The sequence below is a fragment of the Stegostoma tigrinum genome, chromosome 23, assembly GCF_030684315.1.
Source record: "Stegostoma tigrinum isolate sSteTig4 chromosome 23, sSteTig4.hap1, whole genome shotgun sequence".
NCBI lineage: Eukaryota > Metazoa > Chordata > Chondrichthyes > Orectolobiformes > Stegostomatidae > Stegostoma > Stegostoma tigrinum.
In genome coordinates, this window is record NC_081376.1 from 34747330 (window position 1) to 34774980 (window position 27651).

At 39.3% G+C, this 27651-nt stretch overlaps 3 protein-coding genes across 7 annotated transcripts in view; 2 read left to right on the plus strand and 1 right to left on the minus strand.

Moving 5' to 3' along the window:
* Positions 1–9518, plus strand: part of eif2ak1 (eukaryotic translation initiation factor 2-alpha kinase 1) — a 46503-nt gene extending 36985 nt beyond the window's left edge. For all 4 annotated transcript variants that reach the window (XM_048552062.2, XM_048552061.2, XM_059654063.1 and 1 more), the window contains 4 exons: positions 305–425; positions 2105–2184; positions 7042–7275; positions 9252–9518. In XM_048552062.2, coding sequence (XP_048408019.2) covers positions 305–425; positions 2105–2184; positions 7042–7275; positions 9252–9404 — 588 coding nt within the window. In that variant the 3' untranslated portion in view covers positions 9405–9518. The remainder of the gene's footprint in view (positions 1–304; positions 426–2104; positions 2185–7041; positions 7276–9251) is intronic.
* Positions 9519–10733: 1215 nt separating this feature from the next.
* Positions 10734–22072, minus strand: aimp2 (aminoacyl tRNA synthetase complex interacting multifunctional protein 2). The gene is made up of 4 exons (XM_048552066.2): positions 21754–22072; positions 18618–18824; positions 13916–14147; positions 10734–11560 (listed from the first exon to the last, which is right to left on the minus strand). The coding sequence occupies exons 1-4, from the start codon at positions 21859–21861 to the stop codon at positions 11178–11180; spliced, it is 930 nt and encodes a 309-aa protein (XP_048408023.1). The 5' UTR covers positions 21862–22072; the 3' UTR covers positions 10734–11177.
* Positions 22073–22194: 122 nt separating this feature from the next.
* Positions 22195–27651, plus strand: part of pms2 (PMS1 homolog 2, mismatch repair system component) — a 36519-nt gene continuing 31062 nt past the window's right edge. The window contains exons 1-3 of one of the 2 annotated variants that reach the window (XM_048552059.2): positions 22195–22343; positions 25510–25649; positions 27431–27517. In XM_048552059.2, the coding sequence (XP_048408016.1) occupies positions 22333–22343; positions 25510–25649; positions 27431–27517 (238 nt within the window). In that variant the 5' untranslated portion in view covers positions 22195–22332. The remainder of the gene's footprint in view (positions 22344–25509; positions 25650–27430; positions 27518–27651) is intronic. The other variant, XM_048552060.2, reaches the window with a different exon arrangement.

A 27651-nucleotide genomic window follows, 5' to 3' on the forward strand; every position in this document is an offset into this window, starting at 1 on the left:
ATCTATACACCAACTCCATGACATTAATTTGACAGCTGACATAAAACGAGCTTTTCATATAAAGAGCCTCAGTATATTTTCATCACTTTCTAACATCTGATCTGCTTTCTTACAGTAGTTTTTAATAGACTCTTGCAGCACAGAAGAAGTCATCCCAATAATTCTTTCAGAGTTAGCAAATCCTCTTCAACTTCTAACTGTGCTTTAAAGTTTGACAATACCAGGCTACATGCTATGAATACTTCTTAGTTCACGATTAAGATGTAGCATAATTAGACTATTCTTACACCATGTTCTCTTAAAGCCAAGGAACATTTTTCTCCACGGACCTGACTGCCATGTTCGGATTGGGGATTTTGGCCTGGCCTGCAGTGACATCATCACCAAGGTTTCCGAGCAATGGCCGGCAACAACCAAACTAACTGGTGAGTTTTGGAGGTCACAGACACACATCTGCACCAGTGAAGCCTCTGCCCTTCCTCTTATTGAATATTTATAGCACTTTAAAGTGTTGTGTATGACTGCTGTCAAAGATGAGTCGTACAAAATTTTAGTTGTGGATGTTCAATTTTTGGTTTGAAGTTCATTATATTTTGTCCTAATTTTAAAACAACAGATCTGCATTTTTATAGTGTTGATACAGTGTGGAGCTTGTAGGAGCACAGGAGGTCAGGCGACATCAGAGGAGCAGGAAAGTCAACGTTTCGGGAGTCTTGATGAAGGGTCCCAACCCAAAACATCAACTTTCCTGCTCCTCTGATGCTGCCTGATCTGCTGTGCTCCTCCAGCTCCATGCTCTTGACTCTGAGTTCCTGCATCTGCAGTTCTTGCTATCTGCATTTATACAGCACTTCTCATTCAGGATGTCCAAAAGTCATTTTCAGCCATTGAAGTATTTTTGAAATAGTCATAGTTGTATTGTGGGAAATACAGATCCAACTTGGACAAAACAAATTCTCTTAAACACTAATGTTATAATGGCCCCGACATTTTGCTTTTGAGACGTTGGTAGCGATATAGATATTGGCCAGCACTCCAGGCAGAACTGCCCAGCTCTTGGTTGAATAAAGCCGTGATCCACTGAAGCAGACCGAAGGAACCCTGATTTGAATGTGTAATCCAAAAGAAAGCAGTGCTGACTGTGAAGCACTCTCTCAGTGCTGTGCTAGGGTGTCCTTTTATTTTCATTTCCTTTTTCAAAATCTTTGAGAGAATTTGTTCTTATGCAGTGTCTTATCACATCGCCGAGTAAATGGGTATTTTTTGTTTTGAAGTGCTGTTACTGTTGATTTATAGGTAAACAGAGCAAATAATCTGCAGAAAACAACGTTCCACAAAGAGCAAGTGAATGGATGACCATAGAATCTGTTTCTGGTACTAATAATTGAGGGAGGAATACTGGCCAGGACGCCAGGAGGATAATCGAAACTTGCAAAATCATCAAATCTTTCAACTTTCAGCCCCTCATAATGTACCAGCTCTTTGAGAACTCTCCAATCTCTCCCATTATTTCTCTTTAAAATAAATGTCTAACCCCTTTTTTGAAAGTTACTATTGAGTCAATTTCCAGCACCCTTTGAGGCTGTGCTGTCCAGACTTCTTTACAATTCTGAAAGTCGTTGGGATCCAATCAGAAGTGCCTCAGTCCGCTGCCTCAGCTAACAACACTCCTGAGTGTAGTACTCTGCCAGTTTAGAACAGGAGTGAAATGTCAGCTTTCATGCTGAAAACTCTGCAATGAGGCTTGAATTCACAATCCTACTTGGGTCAGAATTATTATTGGAGAAAGAAGTGAAAAAATAGTTCAACTGTTACAAGGAAAAACATCATCTTATTTGGAATTATATATTTTTGTTTTGTGACCTCCGTTTCCTCACTACTGTTCAGATGGATGCAAATGAAATACCCTCCAAATTAACTTGTAGGGTTAACTTGTTGACAATTAAGCCATGTTAGGGAAAGCCGTAAGGAAATGGACATGTATAGTAACTTTCCAGCAAAGATATGTAATGAGTAATAAATTGAGCTTTATTGTATTGAGTTTCTTTTTGTATTCTTATTTTGAGGGGATTATTGACTTTTCCTACTTTCTATTATCTCATAGATTCAAAGCACACCTCAGGAGTGGGTACTTGTCTGTATGCTTCCCCTGAACAACTGAAAGGTTCTTCCTATGATTTTAAGGTTTGCACATCTCTTAAGATCGTAACCCCCATTTTAATTTGTGTTCTAATTGTGTATTCTCAGGACACTTTGTTAACTGATAGATGTTTATAGTTGGAACAAAAAAATTGGAATACAATTTGGGCTGATGGAATGTTCTATTAAACGCATTAAATTCGTGAAAATCTGGAACTCTACTGTCACCTCAGAAACGCTGCTTGAGACTGGCAGTCAACTGGGATTTTATGAAGGTTGCAGAATTAAGACAGGTAGATTGAGCTATTTTTCAGGTATTAAACAGAATAGAGGATGAATGGCATCCTCCTGTTCCTAATTGATGGAGAAACTGCAAGATTTGTCAGATTATCTGGTGTCATAACTCACTGGGACAGTGCAGTGGAAATCAAGACCCGCTATTCCTGGAATTGTCACAGTGGTGAGAATTTGATCAAGTCACCAAAATGGCCAATTCTACCTTGCTGTCTAATTTAGGTTAGAAGAATAAACACACTTTTTTCCATCAAGAAAATAGCTTCTAATTGTAATCAAACTGTTTTTTTAGCCAATGGCAAAACGGGGTCAAGTTGAATTGCTAATCTGTAACGCTGTAACTATAAACTCCGACCCTTAAAATTCCCATACACATACAAATAAAGCCACAAAGAGACAAAGTACAGATATTATGAAGGAAAAGTTAGAAACATGGTTCAGGCACCATTCCAGATCATGGAGTTGCTGAGTTGACATCTTTAATGTCCTTTCAATTAATTCCAACTGTTTTCTGATGGTTCAAGTTCAAGTTCAAGGATACACCTATTCTCAATCTTCCATTCACTGAACAAGGATTTATCTATTCTGTGCCTTTAAAGGTGTCTTTTTTTCCTCCTTCCTTTGAACAGGGAATTTTCAGAGGGAGCAATATATGGAAAAGGCATGGGAAACTAGTAACTACTAGGGATCTTCTTTTACTTCTCTATGCAGGAGAGAGAGAGAGATGCACACTGCCTCTTTGCATGTTTTTGGATTCTCTTAGATGTTTTTACTGTATTGTTCATGCACAAGACTGTTACCGCCTTTCCAGGAACCACTCAAACGTTTGTTAGTATGCTGAACTCTCCTGAGCCCTCAATAACTGATGCCAATTGAAAAGCCAATCAAAATTGTCCTGAACAGACAGTGCCATTTTGTCTAGAATTCTTTCCCCCTCACTGACACAACTTTTTGTTTAAAGAATGCTTTTCCATTTTAGTCCAGAAGTAGTTCTCACACTAAATTATTTTATCTTTGTTTTTCTTTGAGCTATTTGATTTCCTGTGGGAGGAAAAAAGGTTATGGGATAAATGAAGCGTGGTGACCAGACATAAATAATAGTGCACACACCATCTCTCCTTATCTTTACATTAGAATGTAATGTTTAGGGTGTTGCATCTAAATACTGAAATTTATAGGAACTTGAAGGGTTTGATTGCAGATTCTGCAGTAGGGGCAGAGGAGCTGTGAGATGTGAAACGACAGCTCCACCATTATCTAAAAAGGGAAATTACAGTTTAAATTTGGAGATATGCATTTATAATGTTTGACATCCCTAACAAATTTAGGGATAGGCAATATGACTCATACACAGGAAATAAGGCAGAAAATGGTTTATAAATTTATAATAGATGACTCCATAATACAAGCTGCATAAACAGATGGCCATTCTTATCAAGTTAAGAGATACTGTATACTGTAAGTCTGTATTAGAAAGTTATTACTTTTCCGTTACTGCAATAATCCAGCCTGGCTTCTAACTAATGTAATCTATTGCAGAATAAAAATAAACATAGATTTTAAGCTTTGTTTGTGATGTTTGAGGACATCAAATCTTTGATAACTGCTTGTAACATTATGTGACACCTAAATGTAGTGAGGCATTGTGAAGAACGTAATCACACAAAATCTGACAACAGGTGTGAATATGGACAGGTCACCAAAATCAGAGGGAAAATGGTAGATTTTAAGGTGCATCTTAAAGAAGCTGATAAAGGAAAAAGGGCAGATGGGGAATTTAAGAATTTATGACCCAGGCAATTGAGCGCAGGGCACCGATGCTGGAACAATGGTAATTGGACAGTCGAGAAATGGATTCGGCAGATTTCAGAGGGCTGTAGGATTACATTAGAGATATGGATGGATTTGAACAGGAATAAAAATATTTTAATCCAGGCATTTCCAGTCCAAGTCAGTGGACACAGGGTGGTGGCAGCAGTGTTTTAGATGAGCTTAAGCCCGTTGTCTGAGGAGTTCCACATTGTACCTTTTTCTCCATGTTAAAATACATATACGCCTGTTAGAATATCAAAATGTTTTCTGCAATAACCCTATGTTCCTGACATTCATTCTGCAGTGAGCACAAGGGATTGTCCATGGTAGCATCAATAATCACAAAGCGTCTCCTACACAAATAAAGGTTCTTTTTCTGCTGAATTACAACTCAAAACAAAATTTCAATTCTATTGAAATAAGATTAAATGAAATAAATTTAGATCAGAGGCATGGGAGTAACTTCTTCACACAGAGTAGGAACACTGCAGAATTAACTTCTGATTTATATATTCCTGAGTCGCCCTGTTTATCATTCTTCCTATGTGGCTGACTGTGCCTTCAACTCTTTTCTGTGCGGGTGAAACCTTTTTGGTGAGTTTCAAGTGGTTGGACAAAAAAGTTGAAAAGTATGAAAAGAGATCGGGTAAAGGTAATAGGATTCATTTGCGAACATGGAGGGTGAGTTTTGACAGAGATTGATTGTGGTGAATGGAGTGATGATGTGTTGTTCAATTTCCACATTTATCATAGGAACAGGAACAGACCATTCATTCTGTCAAGCCCGCTCCATCATTTCATGGTTGACCTTTAGCATAACTTCATTATGCCTGCCTACATTAGGCCCTTATCCCTTGATAACTAAAAAATTGACTGAGTTAATTTAAAAATTGAATTCACATTGATGCCACGAGGAAGAAAGTTCCAAACCTCCACTACTGCGTGGGTAAGTTTCTTCTGACATCTCTCCTGAATGGTCTTGCCCTAACTTTTAGACTATGCCCCTTAGTTCTTGAATCTCAAACCAGTGGAAATAATTTATCATAGAAACTCTACAGTGTGGAACCAGACCATTCGGCTGATCAAGTCCACATCGACCCTTTGAAAAGCATCCTGCCCAGATCCACCCTGCAACCCTATAACCCTCACAGACACCAAGAAAATGTGCAAACTCCACATAGACAGTCACCCGAGGTGGGAATCAAACCCGGGTCCCTGGTGCTGAGGTAGCAGCGCTAACCACTGAGACACTGTGCCACCCTAGCTGTCCTGTCTTGCCCCATTAATACCCTGAAGACCTTGATTAGACCACTCTATAACCTTCTAAATTCCAGAGAATAAAGGCCTAATTTGTCTAATCTCTCCTCATAACTTAACCCCTAAAGTCCAGGTACTAGGAAACTGCATGAAACTACAGCCAAAACATTCTTCGTAAGGTGTGGTATCCAGATCTATTCTCAGTACTCTAAGTGAGATCTAACAAAGATTTTGTGTGATTGTAGCATGTCTGCATTCCCTCGATTCAGCCCTTCAGATAGGAAGGCCAGCATTCCATTAGTCATTATTGACTATTTTTTGCACCTGTTCATGGGGCATTTTAAAAGCTCAGCACCTGAACCCCAGTACATATTAACTATCCACTGTATTTAACCTTGTTTCTTCTATAAATATCCTGACCTAATCTTATTCTATCCAAATGGATAACCTCATACTTGCTTATATTAAAATACATCTGCCACAGCTTTGCCCATTCACCTAATTTATTAATATGCTGTGTCAACAGTCTACAGTGCTGCTGTCGGTAAATTTGCACATTTAATGGCATTATCCAAGTTGGTAATGAATATTGTGAATAATTGAGACCCCAATACACAGATCACCTGTCACATCCTGCCAATTTGAGAACATATCCATCATTCCACGTCTCTGTTTCCTGATAATCAACTTGCTATTTATATCAGTAATTTTCCCTACGCTCCATGGGCTTTTACCTGAGCTAACAGTCTGTTGTGTGAGACTTTACAAAAACCTTCTGGAAGTTCAGATGCACAACATCCATCAACTTACCTCTGTCCACAACCTTTATCACATCTTCAAAAAATTGAGGTTTGTCGAGCATGATCCATCCTTTACGAATCCATGGTAACTATCTCTTTAATTGAAATTTTTCAAGGTGATCACTTAGCCTAACATCTGTGGCAATAATCAATAATATGCTAATCGGTTTGAATTTCCCTGGTTGCCCTCTGTATCTATTAAGAGTGGAGTGACATGAGCAAATTTCCAAACCAGAAGTACAATTCCTGAATCCAGGGAACTCTGAAAGATTATCATTAGGGCATCAGCAATGTGCTGTCATTGCTCCTTTAACATCAGTGATTGGAAACCATTAGTTTCCAGGGATTTGCCTCTCTTCAGTTCAATTAATGACAATTTAATTAAACCAATTTTATTTAGACCTGTCTCTGATCCGGTTAATTTCTTCAGGATCTCTGGCAAGTTATTACTCTCTTTTTTTCTGCTATGAATAGTGAAGCAAAATAATTGTTCAGCATGTCTGCCATTTCCCCATGGTCATTGACAATATCCTCACTGCCTTCAGTGGACCAATAATACTCTTAACCAGCCGTTTTCCCTTCATATAGACTATAAAGTCTCCTTTTATTGTCTTCTATGTCCATTGTAAGTTTCCTTCATGATCCTTTTTAGCTACTCTTATAAACTGCTTTACGGTCCTATTCCTTGGGAACTTCAACATTCATTGCATTTTTAAAAGTTATTTCTTTTCATTTTTAGTCAGATATGTACAGTGTAGGTATCATCTTACTGGAGCTCTTCCAGCCGTTTGGAACAACAATGGAAAGGATAAAGATGCTCACGGCTCTTCGAGAGTCCCATATCTCAGAGAACTTTGCAAAGCAATGGCCTGTACATGCTAAATATGTTAAGCTGCTAACCAGCCGAATCGCTTCCTGTAGACCGAGCGCAGATGAGATGTTGACCAGTGAAGTCTTCCATAGTTCACCTGAGGTATGGATGAAAAGTTTATTTTGCTCAAATTGGTTAGGAAATAAAGACAAACTCCCCATTAAACAAACATAAATCCCTGTCAACATTCTTGTTTTTGTTCATAAATACATTCGACAAATGAGGGAAGGACATTTGAAAAAGTATTTTTTTTTGTTTAGTATAGTGTTGTCAGCTAACCATCAGTTGTAGAGAAGTGGATGTTACCCAGTTTCTCATCTGAGTTTAATTTAATGATTTAATTACACGCAGCATAGTGGGTAGCAAGGCAGGACTTCGACAGTTAATGGTGGGGTCCTGGCTAGTGTGTAGAACAGAGACCTAGGGTTTGAGGTATGTAATTTTTTGAAATCTACGTCAAATGTAGACCAGGTGATTAAGGTGACATTTAGCCGTCTTGCGTTCATTGCTCAGACTTTTGAGGATAGAAATTGGGATGTCATTTTGAGGTTGTACAGGACATTGGTGAGGCCTCTTCTGGAGTGCCATGTGCAATTCTGGTCACCCTGTAATAGGAAGGATATTATTAGAGGGTTCAGATAAGATTTACTAGGATGTTGCTGGGAATGGAGGGTTTGAGTTATAAAAGTCTGAAGAGGCTGGGACTTTGGAGAGTGAGTAGTGACGTTGTAGAAGTTTGTGAAATCATGAGAGGAGTAGACAAAGTGAATAGTAAAGGTCTTTTCCTAAGGTGTGAGAATTCAAAACTAAGGGGCATAATTTCAAGGTGAGAAGGAAAGATTTAAAAAGTACTTGAAGGATGACTTTTTTTTTAAAACACAGTGGTTAGTGTATGGAATGAAATGCCAGAGGTGGTGGTGGATGCAGTTAGTTACAATGTTTAAATGATGTTTAGAAAGTACTTTTAATAGGAAATATTTGGAGGGATGTGGTCCAAACACAGGCAAGTGGGACTAGTTTAGTTTGGACACTCGTCAGTGTGGACTAGTTGGACTGAGTCCATCTTTAATTAGAATGACAGACCCAGCAGTTTTGAGAAAATCTTATTTTGTCAGAAATGCAATCTTTCGGATGAGTCTCTAAATTGATGGTCCTGTCTGCGCTCTCAGAAATAAAACATTCTGCAGCCACGATTCAAAGAGCAGGAGATTCTCCTTTATATCCTGGTCAATTTTAATCAACATCTTCAAAGTGTATTATTTGGTCGCTTATTTCACTTTAGAATCTCACTGCATGAAAAATGGAGGTTGCATTCCCTATACCTGGAGTAGCTATTTGAATTAGCTTTATTATCAATGTAATCATGAGTATTGTGAAAAGTTTATAAGTTGCCACTTGCGGTGTCGTTTTAGGTATGACGGTACCTAGGTACAGAGCAGAGAAACTAAGTTTAAAAAGTTATCTATTACGTGCTTCCCTACTATAAAAGTAGAAAAACAAAGAAACAGTTAAAAATGCAACACTGCAGTCCATAAGCACCTGATTATGCTGGGCTCTCTCACCTCATAAAAGCCCAACCTCACTGCTACTCTGGCTTGCATGCTCCTACTGTCACCGATCGCCAGAAGCTGCCTATTCCCATTCTGGCTGCCCCCAGTTCAGGAGCAGCTGTCTGCTCCAGCTGCCACCAACACTGGGGACCCCTCTCACCACCACATTGGGCTTGTCTTCCCCATGCATAGAAGGTAAGTAGCTTAAATTAAGCAGTTGCCCTTGCACTGTACTGCTACCATCTTGGTTTCTTTAAACCTAATTTACAGTAAGGTATTTTGAGACAGTGAGCTCACGCAAGGTGCTGTGAAATACTTTCTCCTTGGTGCAGATGTGTGATTTACTTAGACCAATGCTAGCCTTCAAATTATATTTCCCTAATTTTATCGTGAAACTTAAGAATTTGGGGCTATGGCAGGATTTTTGGATTGCTCAAGCAAAGATCTGATGGGATGGATAATCGCTGCTGCTTCATCCTAAGCTTCACTAATTTTCATCGTTTTCCTCTACCCCAACATTTCACACAGGTAACTGTATCTCGAGACAACCTTGAACAGAAAGTAGTTAACCAGGAGCAAGAAATTAAGAGCCTACAACAGAAAGTGATCGATCAGCAAGATGAAATCAGGAGTCTCTGGGAAATGATCAAGTTACTAGCTGGGGAGCGAGAACTCAGCTAGAGAACTTTTTTGGTTCCTTCCTTCCCCTATTATCTGAATTAATTTTGAATGCCTCACATATGACTGTTTTGTGAATGTTCCGTAAGATGAGAGATTAAATATTAAATTGAAAAATGTTGTCAAGGCTTTTCACTTATGCATTTGCTATGGTTCAGTAGAGGTACTTATTGAAGTCACAATACTTATCCTACCTTGCGGTCTGTCAAGACAATTTCACAATTAACAATTTTGGAAAATGACAACCAAAACCTGTGCTACTTCCATGGCCACCACCTTCAGTACATTAGGATGTAGACGAATTGGGCCTCGGTGATTTGTCACCTTGCGATGTTGGAAATTTTAATGGAACTATTCTTTTACTAGTGATAGATCAGAAAGGATAATAAGATTCTTTCTTAACTTCTCAGAAATGTGAAGGAAATAAATTGTTTTCTCCTGAAGTTGTTCAATTATCAATTCTATTATTTCAGAATGAGGGACGTTTGTGTGCACTACCCCTTTTCTTTTTACATACTTCTAAAAACTCTTGTATTCTTTGCAAATGTACGCTCACTATTTCCCCATTTAAAAAAAAAATCAATGCCTTAGTCCTCAGGCTTGTTACTCGTTCTAGCAGCTCTAACTCCTTTGAATTCAATAGTATTTTTTGTTAATTATATGTGGTACACTTTTCCTGTTGTGTTCTCCCACCCAGAAGAACTGTAAAACAATGCATGCAATTATTCCTTTAATATTATTCACTACCTATCCACAATCATGCTTTTTAAAAGAAAAAATTACCTAATTGCACCCAGCTCCCTGCTCATACAATTTCCTTTGTTTGGCTTTAGGACCCTTTGTTTAGATTGACTACTAAAAATTCTTCTTCGGATAGAAAGTGATGTCGTGGTCCCTTTTCCTAAAGGGCCTCTCACCAAAACTAATTAGCTCCTGGTTGTATAAAATCAAACTAGGATAGCCTATTCAGTTGGTTCAAGTTAGGAGTCTAGAAAGCATGTTGACACATTCTACGAATTAGTGTCTAGTATTATTGCTACTGCAGTATGCTCAGTCAATATGTAGATTAGGCTTCAATAGCTGGTTCTCATGGTTCAAGAAGGTACTTTGCCATTACTTTCAAAGGCAAGTAAAAATAGGCCATAAGTATGGCCTTACCAGTGCTAAAATGCTCAAGTTTGTACTGTAAATTTGCAATTTATGGATCAGGAAATGGTGTTGCCTGGTGCAAATTATGTTAAATTGCTTCCAGGCTGCTTAGGTGCACAGGCACAGGGCAGCTGTGGTCAACCTGTTCTACTCACTAATCACATTCACCTATTTCATGGTCACACAGCACTGTAACAGTTATTACCCTCTGATCACAATCCACGAAACCAATATGACTATTCAGTATCAACAAAATTGTCTAAGGTCAGCAAGCTTGACTCTCCCAAAAGTACAGTGATCTTAAAATTTTAAACAGTAGGAATTAAAATATAAAGTCTACAGAAAGACAGCATGTCAGATCACTGAACCCACACGGAGTCCATAATTATTGGCACATCTTACATTGCTGCTTGTGTGAATTACATGTATGGTGATGTTCCCAAAACCGCTTTTTAAATTCAAGTGAACTAAAATGCATAACTTTAAAATTTAAAAAGATGTTTTTCCAGTTAGAGTGCCTCTAAAACATATTTATTAAATAAGTATTTCATGAGCAAAACACTGAAATTTCAAAGCATAGGCATTAGCTGCAAAGGACTAAATGTATAGTTCAACTATAAATATGAATCACTTTAATAGCTTTAGTGCTAGATTAAAGCATGCTAAATTCTCACATGATTTAACCCATCTCTGGACATTGGCTGGAACGTTGGCAAGCTCTGCCTGCTTCAAGGCACAGTAAACCATAACATCAGCCAATGTCAGATCAACTCCCACAAGCCAGGGGTTCTTGCCAAGGGCAGAATTTAAGGAACGTAGCACAGCTGCCTTTTCCTTGTTGCTACCCTTCTTCAGCTGGAAGATAGCAACATCCGCCCAGTTGTCGATCTGTGTTGATATCACGGCATTGTATTCACGGCCAAGAAGTGCAAAGAGGAAACGGGCAACATTGCCCTCGCCTTCAATGGAGCATGTGCTTTGAACGCTGAATTTCATCTGAGGTTTGTGTACTGCCAACAGAAAAACAAAAGCTGTTACATACAGACAAACCACAGCAATTATAATGGCCATGCCAACGGTGCACTCTGTACATGACAAGCAAAGATAACGCTCAGTAATTATCATATCCCTACAGTGTAGAAACAGGCCCTTTGGCCCAACAAGTCCAGACTGACACTCAGAATATGAGACCCAGACCCAGACTTACCCCCTATAACCCACCTAATCTTCACATCCCTGAAGATTTACGGGCAATTTAGCACGGCTAATCCACCTAGCCACATCTTTGGACTGTGGGTGGAAACCCACACAGACACGGAGAATGTGCAAACTCCCCACTCACCATCACCCAAGGGTGGAATCGAACCCAGGTCCCTGGCACTGAGGGGCAATAGTGCTAACCACTGAGCCAGCATTCTGCCCTAAATCCTCGGACATGGATCAATGAACAACCAATGAAAAACACAGGTGCTCAAATACTCGGTGTCGCCAGAGGCGTATTGCAAAATCCATGCTGCTGGGGAAACTGGTTCTGCACAATCAAGAACTGTCAAAGCTTATGACAGATACAGCAGCAATTGCAAGAGGATTCTTACACACAGACCAGTTGGAGATTTACCTTCCGACATCACTTGCAAGCCTCTAGAAATATCCCTTCAAATGCCATCCGAGAATGGGCTGTTTAGCAACAGAAATGGCTATTTATCTTCTTCCTCCTCCTGTCAAATCTCTAGACTTAACTTCTGATCACTGATGTAGCTTGTCCAGGTTTCTGAATTATTTCATTTTCCTTAGTGTTATTGGCACTGTACTCACTTTTGAGAGAGGTACCCCAAAGTCAGTATTGCCTCCATAAGCTAAGTAAGTTAGCAAATTATAGGTCAATAGAGTGCAGTGGCAGATATTTAAGGTGATATTTCAGAATACACAGAATAGATACATTGCAGTGTGCAGGAAAAGAAAATCCAAAGATCCCACCTCCTTGGTTAACTAGAAGTGTTAAAGACAGTAGCAAACTTAAAGAAAAAAGGCATACAACTGTGTGAACAGCAGAACAGGTCAGAAGATTTGGCAGAATATAAGAAAAGTATAGAATTACACCAAAAAAAATTAATAAAGAATGCAAGAGAAACTAGCCAGAAATATAAAAACAGATTAAGAGTTTCTGTACATATTTAAACAAGAAAAGTTTCAAAAGTGAGCACTGGTACCACAAAGTCAGACTGGAGAATTAATAATGGAAAATATGAAACTGCAAGGTCAACTGAACAAGTCTTCAGTATCAGTCTTCACTGTAAAAAGATAATAACAGACTTGATAAATCCAGAAAATTGAATGGAAGGAAGAACTTAGGAAAAACCACGACCACCATTACTAGAGAGATGGTACTGAGAAAATTGTTTAAACTGCAGGCTGACAAGCGCCTGGGTCCTAATGGATTTCATCCTAGATCTCATCCTTAAAAGTGGCTAGTGAAAAAGCTGATGTATTAGTTCTAATCTTCCAAACTCCCTTAATTCAGACACAGTCCTATTAGATTGATACATAGCAAATGTAACTTTAATTCAAAAGAGACACAAAAAGCAAGAAACTATACATCAGGTGGCCTAATATTTGTCATAGGGAAAATGCTAGAAATGATAAACATATACATCACTGGGTTCTTGGAAAAATTCAACGTATTCAGGCAGAGTCAAAGTGATTTTGTGAAAGGAAAATGATGTTTGACTAATCTACGTGAGTTCTTTGACGAAATAATGTGAGCGGTGGATAAAGGGGATCCAGTGGAAGTACTGCACTTGGACAGCCACAAGCCATTTATTAAGCTGCCACAAAAGCTTGTTGTGAAAAATAAAAGTTAATGGTGTACAGCAAGTATATTGACAAAAGATTGGCTGTCTAACAGGAAGCAGAATGGGGTAATTGGGTCTTTTTCAGGACAGCAAGCTTACCAAGTTGTGTGCCACAGGGATCAGCGCTAGGACCTTAGCTATTTATAATTCTTATAAGTGACTTGGATGCAGAAATGCAAAATGGTTGCCAAATTAGATCATGGTTGGTCTCCACCTCAAAGATAGGCAGGAAAGACTAAGTGTGCATCTGCTGGAGTTTAGAAAAGTTAAGAGGTAACTTAATTGAAACATGATAGGGTAGATGCAGACAGGCTGTTTCCTCTTCTGGGAGAATCTACAACAATAGGTCATTGCTTAAAAATCATAGTGCACCCGTTTAAAACATGATTATTTTTATCCCCCCTCTGAGGTTCATGACAGTACATAATTAAAGGTTCGGTTTATTTTGCAAACTGCAAGTATTAAGCTTGTTTTCAGGAAAATTTCCAGTGCATCCTAATAGTTTTTACTTACCATCCTTCCAGACAAGGGTGAAGCCAAGTTGATATCCCCTTCGTGAATGACTGCAATTTCCCTCACCTAGACAGTTCCAGAGTTTGGAGGGAACATTTTGCACAGAAGAGTGTACGTGTACCGATGATAGGACCTTATATTGTTGACACAGCAAACCATGCAGAACTAGTAGGGACAGCGGAATCTCAGAAGGATTAGCATTGATGACAATATCTTGCAGGACACCAAGACTCTAAAGTGAAGCATAATTAAAGATAATTGTGAACGTTACACTTTCATATAAACTGCAAACAGAAATTCATTCATTCAATTAGACCATGATTGGTCTGCACTTCAATTGGATAATGTAACAAAATTACAGAAATCTCAGTTTTTCAAATTAATTTGACCTAGCAATTAAGAAGTAGAAAATCCCCTTTATTAGATTTCACTAGAGCCAAAGACAACTTTATGGCCAGAGAGATATTGAGCATGATCTTTGCAGCAACAGAATTAGAGGCTTCAATTGTATGAACAGATTAGGTCAATTATTTTACAGATGTAAAGGCTGACCTTAACTACATTAAAAGGCCTGCACCAAGTGTTAAATCAGAAAAAAAGTTTATATAAACACGCAGTTTTAAGAACAGCAAGTTGTGCATTACTAATATCTGCATTATAGTTTAGGAGGTCAAAATACAAAGTCAAAAGAAATTGACATGTTGCAAGTTATCCATTTTATCTGCCAGACAAACTACCAAATGAATATTTTACAAAAGAAACAGTCCTTATGAAAAGAAAAAGAAGAAACCATGGAGCACACAAGTGATAACTGTTTGTATTGGTTAAAACAAAATAATCTTTTTGGCCAGAAGTCAACTATAAAGTTTAAACGGTTGCTAACTATAGTCAGTTGGAAATCACAAGAACTGTAAAAACAATTATATTTATTGTATAGCAAAAAAAGCATAGATGTTAAAACGGCAAATGTAGAATAAATATACAAAAGACATGAAATAAACACCATCTTGTACCAGTCTCAATGGTGCAATTAACTTTTAAATGGCTTCTTCATACAGGAAGTCTGCACTAATGTTCCTGACCCCAAATCAAAAGGACAGTGAATCAAAACAATCCATTAAGACCTGTATAGCAATGCTAGAGCACGCCTTATATGCGGAACATTGCTATAAACACATTCCACAGGAAAGTGTACAAGTGCATGCCAAAGTCAGAAGGGATCAGGGGAGAAATAGCTTGGCTACTGAAAGTGCAGTTGAAGAGAAAGGTCTTTAGGTCAATTTGAAAGTAAGAAAAAAAGAGTTATGTATTATATTTGGAATGAGAAAGGGTTACAAATATCTGTAGCTCAGTGAGCAAAAGCAAGCTTCTGTTCATTCTGTTCCGAAATAAAGTTTCAGGGAAGCAAGATGGCACCGGCAAGCAAGAAGTTGGTTTGAAGTGTGTCTACTTCAATGCCAGGAGCATCCGGAATAAGGTGGGTGAACTTGCAGCATGGGTTAGTACCTGGGACTTTGACGTTGTGGCCATTTCAGAGACAGGATAGAGCAGGGACAGGAATGGTTGTTGCAGGTTCCGGGATTTAGATGTTTCAGTAAGAACAGAGAAGATGGTAAAAGGGGCGGAGGTGTGGCAGTGTTGGTCAAGGACAGTATGACAGTTGCAGAAAGGATGTTTGGGGACTTGTCAACTGAGGTAGTACAGGCTGAGGTTAGAAACAGGAAAGGAGAGGTCACCTTGTTGGGAGTTTTCTATAGGCCTCTGAATAGTTCCAGAGATGTAGAGGAACGGACAGCAAAGATGATTCTCGATAGGAGTGAGAGAGACAGGGTAGTTGTCATGGGGGACTTCAACTTTCCAAATATTGACTGGGAACACTATAGTTCGAGTACTATAGATGGGTCAGTTTTTGTCCAGTGTGTGCAGGAGGTACACAGTATGTAGATAGGCCAACAAGGGGTGAAGCCAGATTAGATTTGGTACTGGGTAATGAGCCCGGCCAGGTGTTAGATTTGCATGTAGGTAAGCACTTTGGTGATTGCGATCACAATTCTGTTATGTTTACTTTAGTGATGGAAAGGGATAGGTGTATATCACTGGGCAAGAGTTATAGCTGGGGGAAAGGCAATTACGATGCGATTAGGCAAGATTTAGGGAGCATAGGATGGGAAAGGAAACTGTAGGGGATGGGCACAGTAGAAGTGTGGAGCTTATTCAAAGAAAAGCTCCTGTGTGTCCTAGATAAGTATGTACCTGTCAGGCAGGGAGGAAGCTGTAGAGTGCGGGAGCCGTGGTTTACGAAGGAGGTGGAATCTCTGGTCAAGAGGAAGAAGGAGGCTTATGTTAGGATGAGATGTTAAGGCTCAGTTAGGGCACTTGAGGGCTACGAGGTAGCCAGGAAAGACCTAAAGAGATAGCTCAGAAGAGCCAGGAGGAGACATGAGAAGTTGTTGGCGGATAGGATCAGGGTAAACCCTAAGGCTTTCTATAGGTATTTAAGGAATAAAAGAATGACGAAAGTAAGATTAGGCCCAATCAAGGATAGTAGTGGTAAGTTGTGTGTGGAGTCAGATGAGATAGGGGAAGCGCCAAATGAATATTTTTCAACAGTATTCACTCTAGAAAACGACAATGTTGTCGAGGAGAATACTGAGATACAGGCTACTAGACTAGATGGGATTGAGGTTCACAAGGAAGAGGTATTAGAAATCCTTCAGAGGGTGAAGATAGATAAGTCCCCTGGGCCGGATGGGATTAATCCTCAAATCCTCTGGGAAGCCAGGGAGGAGATTGCCGAGCCTTTGGAATTGATCTTTAACTCGTCATTGTCTACAGGAATAGTCCCAGATGACTGGAGGATAGCACATGTGGTGCCCCTGTTCAAGAAGGGGAGTAGAGACAACCCTGGTAATTATAGACCAGTGAGCTTTACCTCAGTTGTTGGTAAAGTGTTGGAAAAGGTTATAAGGGATAGGATTTATAATCATCTAGAAAAGAATAAATTGATTAGGGATAGTCAGCACAGTTTTGTGAAGGGAAGGTCGTGCCTCACAAACCTTATTGAGTTCTTTGAGAAGGTGACCAAACAGGTAGATGAGAGTAAACCGGTTGATGTGGTGTATATGTATTTCAGCAAGGCGTTCGATAAGGTTCCCCACATTAGGCTATTGTACAAAATGCGGAGGAATGGAATTGTGGGAGATATAGCAGTTTGGATCGGAAATTGACTTGCTGAAAGAAGACAGAGGGTGGTAGTTGATGGGAAATGTTCATCCTGGAGAACAGTTACTAGTGGTGTACCGCAAGGGTCTGTGTTGGGTCCACTGCTGTTTGTCATTTTTATAAATGACCTGGATGAGGGCGTAGAAGGATGGGTTAGTAAATTTGCAGACAACACTAAGGTCGGTGGAGCTGTGGATAGTGACGAAAGATGCTGTAGGTTGCAGAGAGACATAGATAAGCTGCAGAGGTGGGCTGAGAGGTGGCAAATGGAGTTTAATGCAGACAAGTGTGAGGTGATGCACTTTGGTAGGAGTAACCAGAAGGCAAAGTACAGGGCTAATGGTAAGATTCTTAGCAGTGTAGATGAGCAGAGAGATCTCGGTGTCCATGTACACAGATCCTTGAAAGTTACCACCCAGGTTGACAGGGCTGTTAAGAAGGCATACAGTGTTTTAGCTTTTATTAATAGAGGGATGGAGTTCCGGAACCAAGAGGTCATGCTGCAGCTGTACAAAACTCTGGTGCGGCCGCACTTGGAGTATTGTCTACAGTTCTGGTCAGCGCATTATAAGAAGGATGTGGAAGCTTTGGAAAGGGTGCAGAGGAGATTTACTAGGATGTTGCCTGGTATGGAGGGAAGGTCTTACAAGGAAAGGGTGAGGGACTTGAGGCTGTTTTCATTAGAGAGAAGGTTGAGGTGTGACTTAATTGAAACATATAAAATAATCAGAGGGTTAGATAGGGAGAGCCTTTTTCCTAGGATGGTGACGGCGAGCACGAGGGGGCATAGCTTTAAATTGAGGGGTGAAAGATATAGGACAGATGTCAGAGGTAGTTTCTTTACTCAGAGAGTAGTAAGGGAATGGAACACTTTGCCTGCAATGGTAGTAGATTTGCCAACTTTAGGTACATTTAAGTCGTCATTGGACAAGCATATGGACGTACATGGAATGGTGTAGGTTAGATGGGCTCGAGATCGGTATGACAGGTCAGCACAACATCGAGGGCCGAAGGGCCTGTCCTGTGCTGTTATGTTCTATGTTCTATATTAGCTGTAGCTCAATTAGTTGCACTTGCATCAATAATTGAAGATTGAGAGCATGACTCTTACTCTCTTGACAACAATCCCACCTGATATTCTGATACAGTAGCAAGGGAGTGCTGCAGTGTCAGGGATGTTAAACAGAAGTCCTATTTTCTCTTGCAGGATGCAAGGACAATATTTCAAAAAAGATTGGGGAAGACTTGGACCAACATATACCCCTAAATTAACAGATTATTGTTTGCATGAACAAGTTGCGTGTAGAGCGGCTACTACATTTCCAATGTTACAACAGTGACCACATTTAAAATCACTTCCTTGACTTCGAAGTGTTTTGGAACTTCCAGTGGTTGTGAAAGGTGCTGTATAAATGGAAATGTCATCTTTTAATCATTAAAATGATCCTTAAAAGCACTTTGAGATGTGATTCAAACTTACCTTTCCCAATACAGAATTTAAATTAGCTATAGTATGGATTTTTGGTACAAGACAAGCCTGGTCAATCTCTGCAATATCAAGGTCAGCATCTGGTGTAAGCACAGTCTTCGAGAGCCCATCAACAACTGCCTTCAGATCATACAAACGTTTCAGTATTTCTGTTTGCCTCAATTCTAAGTTCTCGAGTGCTGGATATTCATCTGCATTCTGAAAACACAAGCAATTTATTAGGTACTATGTGTTGATGTTTGAGAGTTCTCACTGTTTGTAAACTGACTGCTGTATTTCCCTAAACTGTACCTAAGTTGACTAGAGTGCACTGTAACATCATAAAGAGATGAGTGATGCTAAATAAATACAAGCTATTTTCTCTATTCACGCAAGAGTCAGGACTGAAAATGAAACTCTTAATAGCTCATCAGAATGCTTAGAACAGCGTTCTACAATCAAGAGATAGTCAGGCTTTGCTACGTGCTGAATTAGTTAAGCAATTTATGATGTGCCTTAGCTCTCCACATTGACATGTGCTAGCTCTTTATAAGAACAACCCAATTATGTTCCACTCCAATACTTTCTCCCCATAACCATGAGACATATTCCTTTTCGGAAAAATAAAAAATCCTTTTTTTTTAGGAAAAACTATTAAATGTCCAAGACAAAATAGCAGTGAAATACAAATAACATAATATTTAAATCTCAGAGAAAGGTTACTCAGCCATCTGGTCTATGCTGGTGCTTACACTCCATACAACTCTCATATCACTCTTTAAGCTCAACCATATCAAACTACTCTTCTGTTCCTTTTTCCTTGGTGTGTTTATCTAGTTTTCTCTTAAACACATCAATCCTAATCATTACAATCACAACTTTTGGTAGTGCTTCTACAAATTCATTCTTTTTTTGAATTTCTGATTATGATATAATTATGGCTCTTTGTCTGGTGTCCCTCAAGTGGAAACACTGACTGACTATCTTATCAAATACTTTCATAATTTTAAAGATCCCAATCAAGACAGCTCTGAGCATTGTGTTTTTTAGAAAGTCCACACTGTTTAACCTTTTTGTTTGTTACAAGCTCTCTAAATCTGCAACATCCCCGTCAATGCTTTTACACTTCTTTCAGAATTTTTAAAGAAATAAACAGGAAATCCAGAATTAATTTTCCAGTTACAAGTTGGGTGTGAGAATGTTGCAGAAGATATGAAGAAAAGGAGCACATACATCTTGGAACTGAACACTTAAGTGGAAGAGAAACAAGAAAATAGATACACAAAATGTTACAATGCATTTTAATAACTGCACAGACAGTAAAGGTTAATATCTAAAGATACAAAATTGAAAAAGAGATATTGAGATGAAATTTCCTCCCGTAACTCAAAACAGAAGTGTGAATGCTTAATGCAAGTCAGTTGTACTAGAAATAACATCTTTACAAACACAGTTTTGAGACAATTCCTAGAATGATATTGCAACTGTTAAAATTCACTCATCATAATACGCTTTCTTTCAGATGAGGCCCCACCTGCCCTGAGGCAGGCATAAAAGAGCCTGTGTTATTTTGAAGAGAAGGAAAGTTATCCCAATAACCTGATAATATTTATTACTGAAATCAACATTCTAGAAAGATAAATTTGTATGAGCTTACCAAGTGCAAACTGACTATTGCACAAAAGTGACATTTTGTTATAAAGCAGAGCTTGACCTCCCTGAGAGCTAAAACTGAAACACCCAAAGAGGAACACCTCGCCGTACAATCTGTAAAGAGTGTGAAAAGTGGTTTAATCTGCCTTTCAGCAACTTCTAGAGGGTAAATAAAATAGACCCCTCTCACTCACTTTACAATCAACAAGTAACCAAATATCTAACTCTAACAGTAAAAGTTCAGTTACTTTGCTCAACAAACCAAATAAATCCCTTTTAACTACTAACTATTCTCAAACAATACAAGATTCCAATCAGATGCTATTCCGATAAATACAGGACCCACATATTTAAAAAAATTAGTCTCTCAAAATTACAGCAAGCTCACATGTCTTCCAAAATGCTGTGTTTTCTGTTGATTCTTCTATCAGGAATATTCATTAATTGTGCGATAGGTACCTTTGTTCTTTTAGGTAGTGATTTCTCTAAGTCTTAGAGGAGTCTGAGAATGCCAGTGATTCTCTCAAGAGCTGATGGCTTGTATATCTGGCAGATGGCAGTTACATCTCCTGTCTTTCCCCAAATGACTCTTCTTTTATACCCATGATGACATTAATTTCTTACAATAGGGTTGGCCCTATACTGTCAAAACTGGACTTAAATGCCAAAAACCAAATGAATTTAAAGTGCTTGGTTCAAATTGTTTGGCTAACTTCAAAAGTAGTCTTGGTAAAAACTGCTGCACCATCTAACTGCACAGCCTTTTGATACAAATATTTCAATCAAAGGGAGGACCTGAACTTTCAAGCTGCTGCTCAAAGACATTTTAAAAGTCTAAGCATATAAAAAGTACATAATTTTTTAAAGGGACCATGCAGTGCTCCCTCTCCTCCCTCCCTCCCTCTCACACACACCCAACCCCAGCAGCATTTTACAAACACCAAATTCTAACTTACTGTCTCCCAATACACAAGTACTCTGCAAAGAAAAGAAAAATCAGAGTTAACATTTCAGGTCCAGTGACTCTTCCTCAGCAGTTTTCAGACTTGAAACATTAACACTAACATTTTCATCACAGATGCTACCAGGCCTGCTGATGAGCTTTTCCAGCAACTTCTATTTTTGTTCCTAATTTACATCAGCTGCAGTTCTTTCAGTATGTACACAAGTACTCTACCCAATTTCACAACAATTTCCAGGATGGGAAATGCACTGTAGAAATACAAGTCTTCCTTCTACTCTTGCTTCTCTCTGCACAGAGGCTGCCAAATCTACTGAGCATTTCCACTTCTAACGCTTTATCCTATTTTAAACCCACACAGAACCCTGATTAAACATATGCTATACATTGCGAATGCACGAACATCCTAAAACCTTCAAAACATAAGGTACAGGCAAGGCAATGAGGAGGCCCGAAGCGGCAGGAAGAGCTTGTTGGAGGGATGAGTCCTGGGCCCGTGGGGAGTGCATTTACCACAACCTACAACATCCATACCTGAGCTTCTGCAGCGCTTCGATGAATATTGGGTACCTTGTACATGCACGTGGGCAGGTCAATAAAATCATCACTACGGAGATAAGAATTTACTTTATACATCTCCATGACTGAAAACCCTAACTCAGCCTCAACCGGCCCGAGCTCACTAACAACCTATCACAAAACACCAGACACCTTCCTTCATTCCCCACCTCTGCATCTACAGCGATCTTCTGACTTATGATTGGATAGAGCGCACGTCAATCAAATGTGCGCAAATATAACGGTTTGATTAAATAATCTAGGATAAATTTATCGCCTCTGTTTATTATAACTAAGTTAAATTCATGCGTAGTAAAAGGCTTAACTTTTAACGGAGTACATGGCGGATGACAGGCGCTGTTAGTGCGTTATGGATCTTGTAGTTTGTTGACGTGAAATTCCTGCGTTGTTGAATTAGGACTTCATTTCCCAGAAGGCAGTTGGCGTGCTCGCTGGAACGGCGCGACGAGGCGATGTACATCCAAAGGAAGAGTTGAGCGGCGGGTAACTTGGGTTGGAGAATTCCTATTTGTCACAGTCGCTCTGTTGAGGGCAATGGAAGCCTGGTGAGTCTCAGAGAATGGAGGCCCGGGCGTTGGAGTAGCTTCGTTGTGTTCAGAATCCGGCTGTGAGGTGACAGTGACGGCCATGGCTCACTGGGTCGTGCTCTTGTGTCTGAATCGGAGGGTTGCCCCCTCCCTCGCCCCAACACATTGTAGGGATTCTGTGACCTTTAGATTAGATGAGTCTTGAACCCTGGCCTCCTGGCTCAAAGGTGGAGACACCACTACACCATCAGATCCCTACTTCAGAGTAGTATCCTAGGTCCGACAATCTTCATCAACGGAAATACCTCCATTCCTTCATCAAAAACCATTCCACCAATTTAAGATTAAATTCTACCTCTGCTATGTTTGCTGCAGTTCTGGTGGAATATCTTCTGGACTGGTTTCCAGAAATGGGCCATATGTTAAACTCTCCAACCTCTGGCTCAAGCTGTTCAATTTAGTGTTTGGCTCTGTGTCTCTGTTTGCAGCAGAGAGCTAAAGCTAAGGTGATGACGTAAGAATGCAAGGGAAGATGGTAAGTTCTCACTGTCGTATGAAGACATTGGAATGAAGTATTTTCACAAGCTGAGGCTAGTTTGGAAATAAAATTGAACACTTTATTTCTTTTATTTTCTGCCTTTACATTTCTGTGTTTTGGTTTATCTTTCTGTGTTTTAAGATGGTGCTGAAGAATGGTGACACTATACAACTCTTTTCATCGTATTTTGTAACAAAATACACATGACAATAAATAAATCAAATCTTAAAAAGGGCGATGTTTGCTGATGATTGTAGAATATTCAGCACCATTTGCGACTCCTTAAATCCTGAAGCAGTTTATGTCCAAATGCAGCAAAACGTGGACTTGGCCTGAAAAGTGGCAAGTAACATTTTGTGCCACAGAAATGCCAGGCAATGACCATCTTCAATGAGGCAACCATCCATTGCCCAATGATATATCAATGACATTGCCATAATTAAATCACCAATTGTCAAGATCCTAGGAATTAGCATTGACCTGAAGCTAGACTGGTAAAGGTAATATCACCATAGTCCCAGAGGACCATTGGCTGCACTTTCATTAGAGAGACAATTGGTAGTGGTTTAACCTGGGGGTTACCATGCCTCAGACAAGGAGTGAGGTTGAGAAGATGGAACCTTCATAGCAATCTCAGTCAGTGGGGAATTGCACCCATGCTGTTGGCATTGTTCTGTATTGCAAATTAGCCATCCAAACTGGTCTAACTGACTCTGGAATTCCAGAACGAGCCGTATAAATACAGTGGCTACAAAATCAAGGCTAGGAATCTTGAACTAAGTAACTCACTTCTTGATTCCCAAAGCCTGTCCAGGAGTATGATTTAGTACTCACTGCTTGCCTGGTTGAGTACAGCTCTGAACATAATTTCAGGAGCTTGAAACCATCCAGGACAAAGCAGCTCACTTGACTGGCACCACATCCATGTCCTCCACCACTGATGCTCAGTAACAGCTGTGTACCATCTAAAAGATGCAGGGCACAAACTCACCAAGGCTTCTTGGACTGCACATTCCAAACCCATGACCAGTTCCACCTTGAGGGACAGGGCAACAGATACATGGGAACACCACAACTCCAGGTCCTCTCTAGGCCACTCACATCCTGCTTTGGAAATATATTGTCATTCCTTTAGTGTCACTTGGTCAAAATCCCAAAATTTCCTCCCTAATGGCATTGTAAATCTACATACGGCCTGTTGGCTGTGGCAAGCAAGAAGACAGAAACCTTCTTGAGCAGAATTACATATGGGCAATGAATGTTGGCCCAGTCAACAATACACACATCTCATGAGTGAATTAAAAATAAAGTCCTGTTCACTCGCCAGCCCTGTGCTGATGGATCTACATTGGTTCTGGTCTTAACGAACACTTTGATTTTAAAATTTGCGTCTTTGTTTTGAAATTCCTCTGTATTGCACACTTACCTATCTCTTAATCTCTGCAGCCCCACAATCCTCTGAGATATCTTTATTCAGGAATATTTCAGTTCTGGCCTCTCCTACATCCAGAACTTCATCGCTCTGGCATTGGTGACTGTTTCTTCAGCTGTCATAATCCTGAGGTCACCTTGAATGTCTCCACCTTCCCCTTAAAAACCCCCTTGAAGTCTTCCTCTTTGACCAAACTTTTATCACCTATGTTTTTCTCTGGCTTCACCTGCAATTTTTGTTTTGTTAAGCTCACTTAAAGTGCCTTGGGATATTTCAATATGTTGAAGTTACTGTATGAATGGAACTAGTTATATAGACCTGAACATGTTATCTGGTACAGTGGATCCCTGATTTACAAACACCTGACTTATGAACTCTCATAAGTAAGAATTTGACTTCATAGAGGGATGTAATTTTCACGATCAGATATGTGAACATTTCTTCTACTTACAAATGGCTCCTTTATATTGTCCTGCATTGTGTTCTGACACGTATACAAATTAACTTGTGAATGGACCCATTTACAACCCTGTGCTGAAGAAAGTTCTGCATTGTGAAGGCTGCCAGCTTTTTGACGATACGTTAAACCATTCTCAGGCAGATGCCAAAAGATCTGGTGAAAAATAAAAAGTATGGAGATTTTCAGTGTTCTCACCAATATTTAATCCTGTAACAACACTGCTAATAACAGAGTTACTGGCTAATCATCTTGCTGCTGCATTTGCCTATGTGGCAACACTGATAAGTATTCAAAAGCTTCATGCTGATTGTAAAGTGTGTTAAGTTGCTTGAGATTGTGAAAGATGTTCTACAGATGAAAGTTTGTGTTACTCTTTTATTGTGCTACTTTCTGCTGAAAACTAGATTGCCTAGATCAGGAACAGAATGATGAGGACACTGGAAAACCAAAGTCTTTAGACCTCTTTCTGAATAAGTTATTGTTCCCCTCTTGCAATATTGAACTGTCCATCATGATGTGAAGGCCTAATGACAGTTTATGGTAAATGAGACTGTATATCAAAGTAAATTATCAGATTAATAGCTATAACGTGTATTTTAAGTATTCCCAAGAAGTCTGCATATAATCCAACATCAAAGAGCGAGTATGTTATTAATGTGTATGTACCTGTTAATTGTACCATGATTTGCAAAATTATTTTTTATGTGCTTAGTGTCATTTTGTTTCAGTACTATTCCATTTTCTGTTGACTTAGCTCAGCGCCTGCGAGTGTCATCAAGCCAATTGACCGACAGTCAGTTCACCAGATTTGTTCAGGGCAAGTTGTGTTAAGCCTCAGCACTGCTGTAAAAGAGTTGGTGGAAAACAGTCTGGATGCTGGAGCTACTAATATTGGTGAGGACAAAAATGAATAATCCAAACTTACATATCTTTTCAGCAGTTTATCTTTAAATACTAAGCAAACAGTATCTCTTTCAGGAAACCAGTAGGACCAATTAGGGTTAATGACCTTTCTCTGTGATGTGACATTCTACGGTAAAAACATTATGCTTCCATGTATTTCACACAACTGTTTTGAAGAGATCCCATTCGTTTATTAGTTATATGTCAGTTGACAAATTGGCAAATGCCAACACCAGCTTGCATTTTGCAACTTTGATATAATGCAGGTCTCCATGATACTTTACAAAAGTAGCAGGAGCTATAGAGAAGGGATTTGGGAAGTGATTGAAGGTGCAGTCAAAGTGAATTTGTGGAGGCTTTTAAAGATGCTGGAAGATATAATTAAAACAAAATTTTAGGAAGGAAATTATAGAACACCAATAACTGAGATTGTAGAGACTTAATTTAAAAATTTTTAAAATGTAACATGGCTTTCAGATATCATGTCCGCATTTTAATTCTTATTAACAAGGTGTGGAGCTGGAGGGACAAAGCAGGTCAGGCAGCATCAGAGGAGCGGGAAAGCTAACATTTCTGGTCTGGACCTTTCTTCAGAAGGGTCTGCAGGGTCCAGACCTGAAACGTCAGTTTTCCTGGTCCTCTGATGCTGCCTGGCCTGCTGTGTCCCTCCAGTTCCACACCATGTTATCTCAGACTCCAGCATTAGTGGTTCTTACTGTCTCTGAATGAGATATCTCTTATTAACATTTGATTTAAAAATAACCCTGAGGATTTGTATACTTTTGCAATTCACAATTTCTTAAAGGCTGCATTTGCGGCCAGTGCCGCTGCTGGATGTAAGACTGCATGCATTTATACAATTGGAGTGATGCTTATAACCTCCCATCCGGCAGCTGTATCAGCCATGATAGCTAGTGATTAAATCAAAAACACTGAGACCACAGACACCATTCTACAGTAGTCTAAGTGGCAGTGGCAACCACTGTTGTGTTACTTCAGCAGACACAGTTACAATAATTAACTATTTATCTGTTTCAGCAAGAAGAACGGTGCACCGATTAAAAGCTCCAGAATTCTGGAGTCTGTTATGTAATGTTTCAAGTTAATAACTCTGTAATTTTTGGAACTTTGTAAGTCATAAATTGTCCCAGTAAGGTCAATGTACTGTTATAACTACACAGAGCTCTAACTTACACTTACAAGAAACATCTGCTGTTATGCTGCTTGTGCCCATACAGCAAGGTATAGATGATATGACAAAACCAGCAAGTGCAACTTTGTGTGTGAAGGTGGATATTGGAGGCCAGTTTTAATTGTGCTACTGTGTCCTGTGATGGTAACACACATTTTGTTTTATGAGATGTATCCATCAGTGAGAGTGACAAACAACGCTTCTTGGTGTTTTAAATATTCACCGCAATTGCACCTGAGCTGCAGTTTGTTTATTCGATTCTTGGTACTGCCACTGATTCACTTAATTCAACAAATGTCAACTTGACAGTCATAGTAATAGTAAATGATTTTCAGTACTTGCCCACTTTAAGTACAGGCATGTGTTCACATAAATATAAATTTAAGTAGCGAAAAGACTACATTTTCTATAAAGGTCAACCAATTGCTAGTACAACGTTGAACATCTGCCATGCGAAGAACCATTCTGGTTGTTGCAGCTGAATCTTTGACTACACTCAAAATGTCACACATCCATGAAAGAAATATCTAGTACTTTCATTTTTTTTCCTAGAATTTGTTTTTCATTGCATGTTTTTCAGATATCAGATTGAAAGAATTTGGAGCAAGTTTGATTGAAGTATCAGACAATGGGGATGGAGTGGAAGAAAAAAACTTTGAAGGATTGAGTAAGTTTTGATCTTGGAATGCCTACCTTTATATCCAGAAGCCTGGAGTATAAGGATGCAGAAGTTATGAATGATATTATGATGAAGTTATGAACCACACTTTATGAATGATGTTTTAGACTTGGACGGAGTAT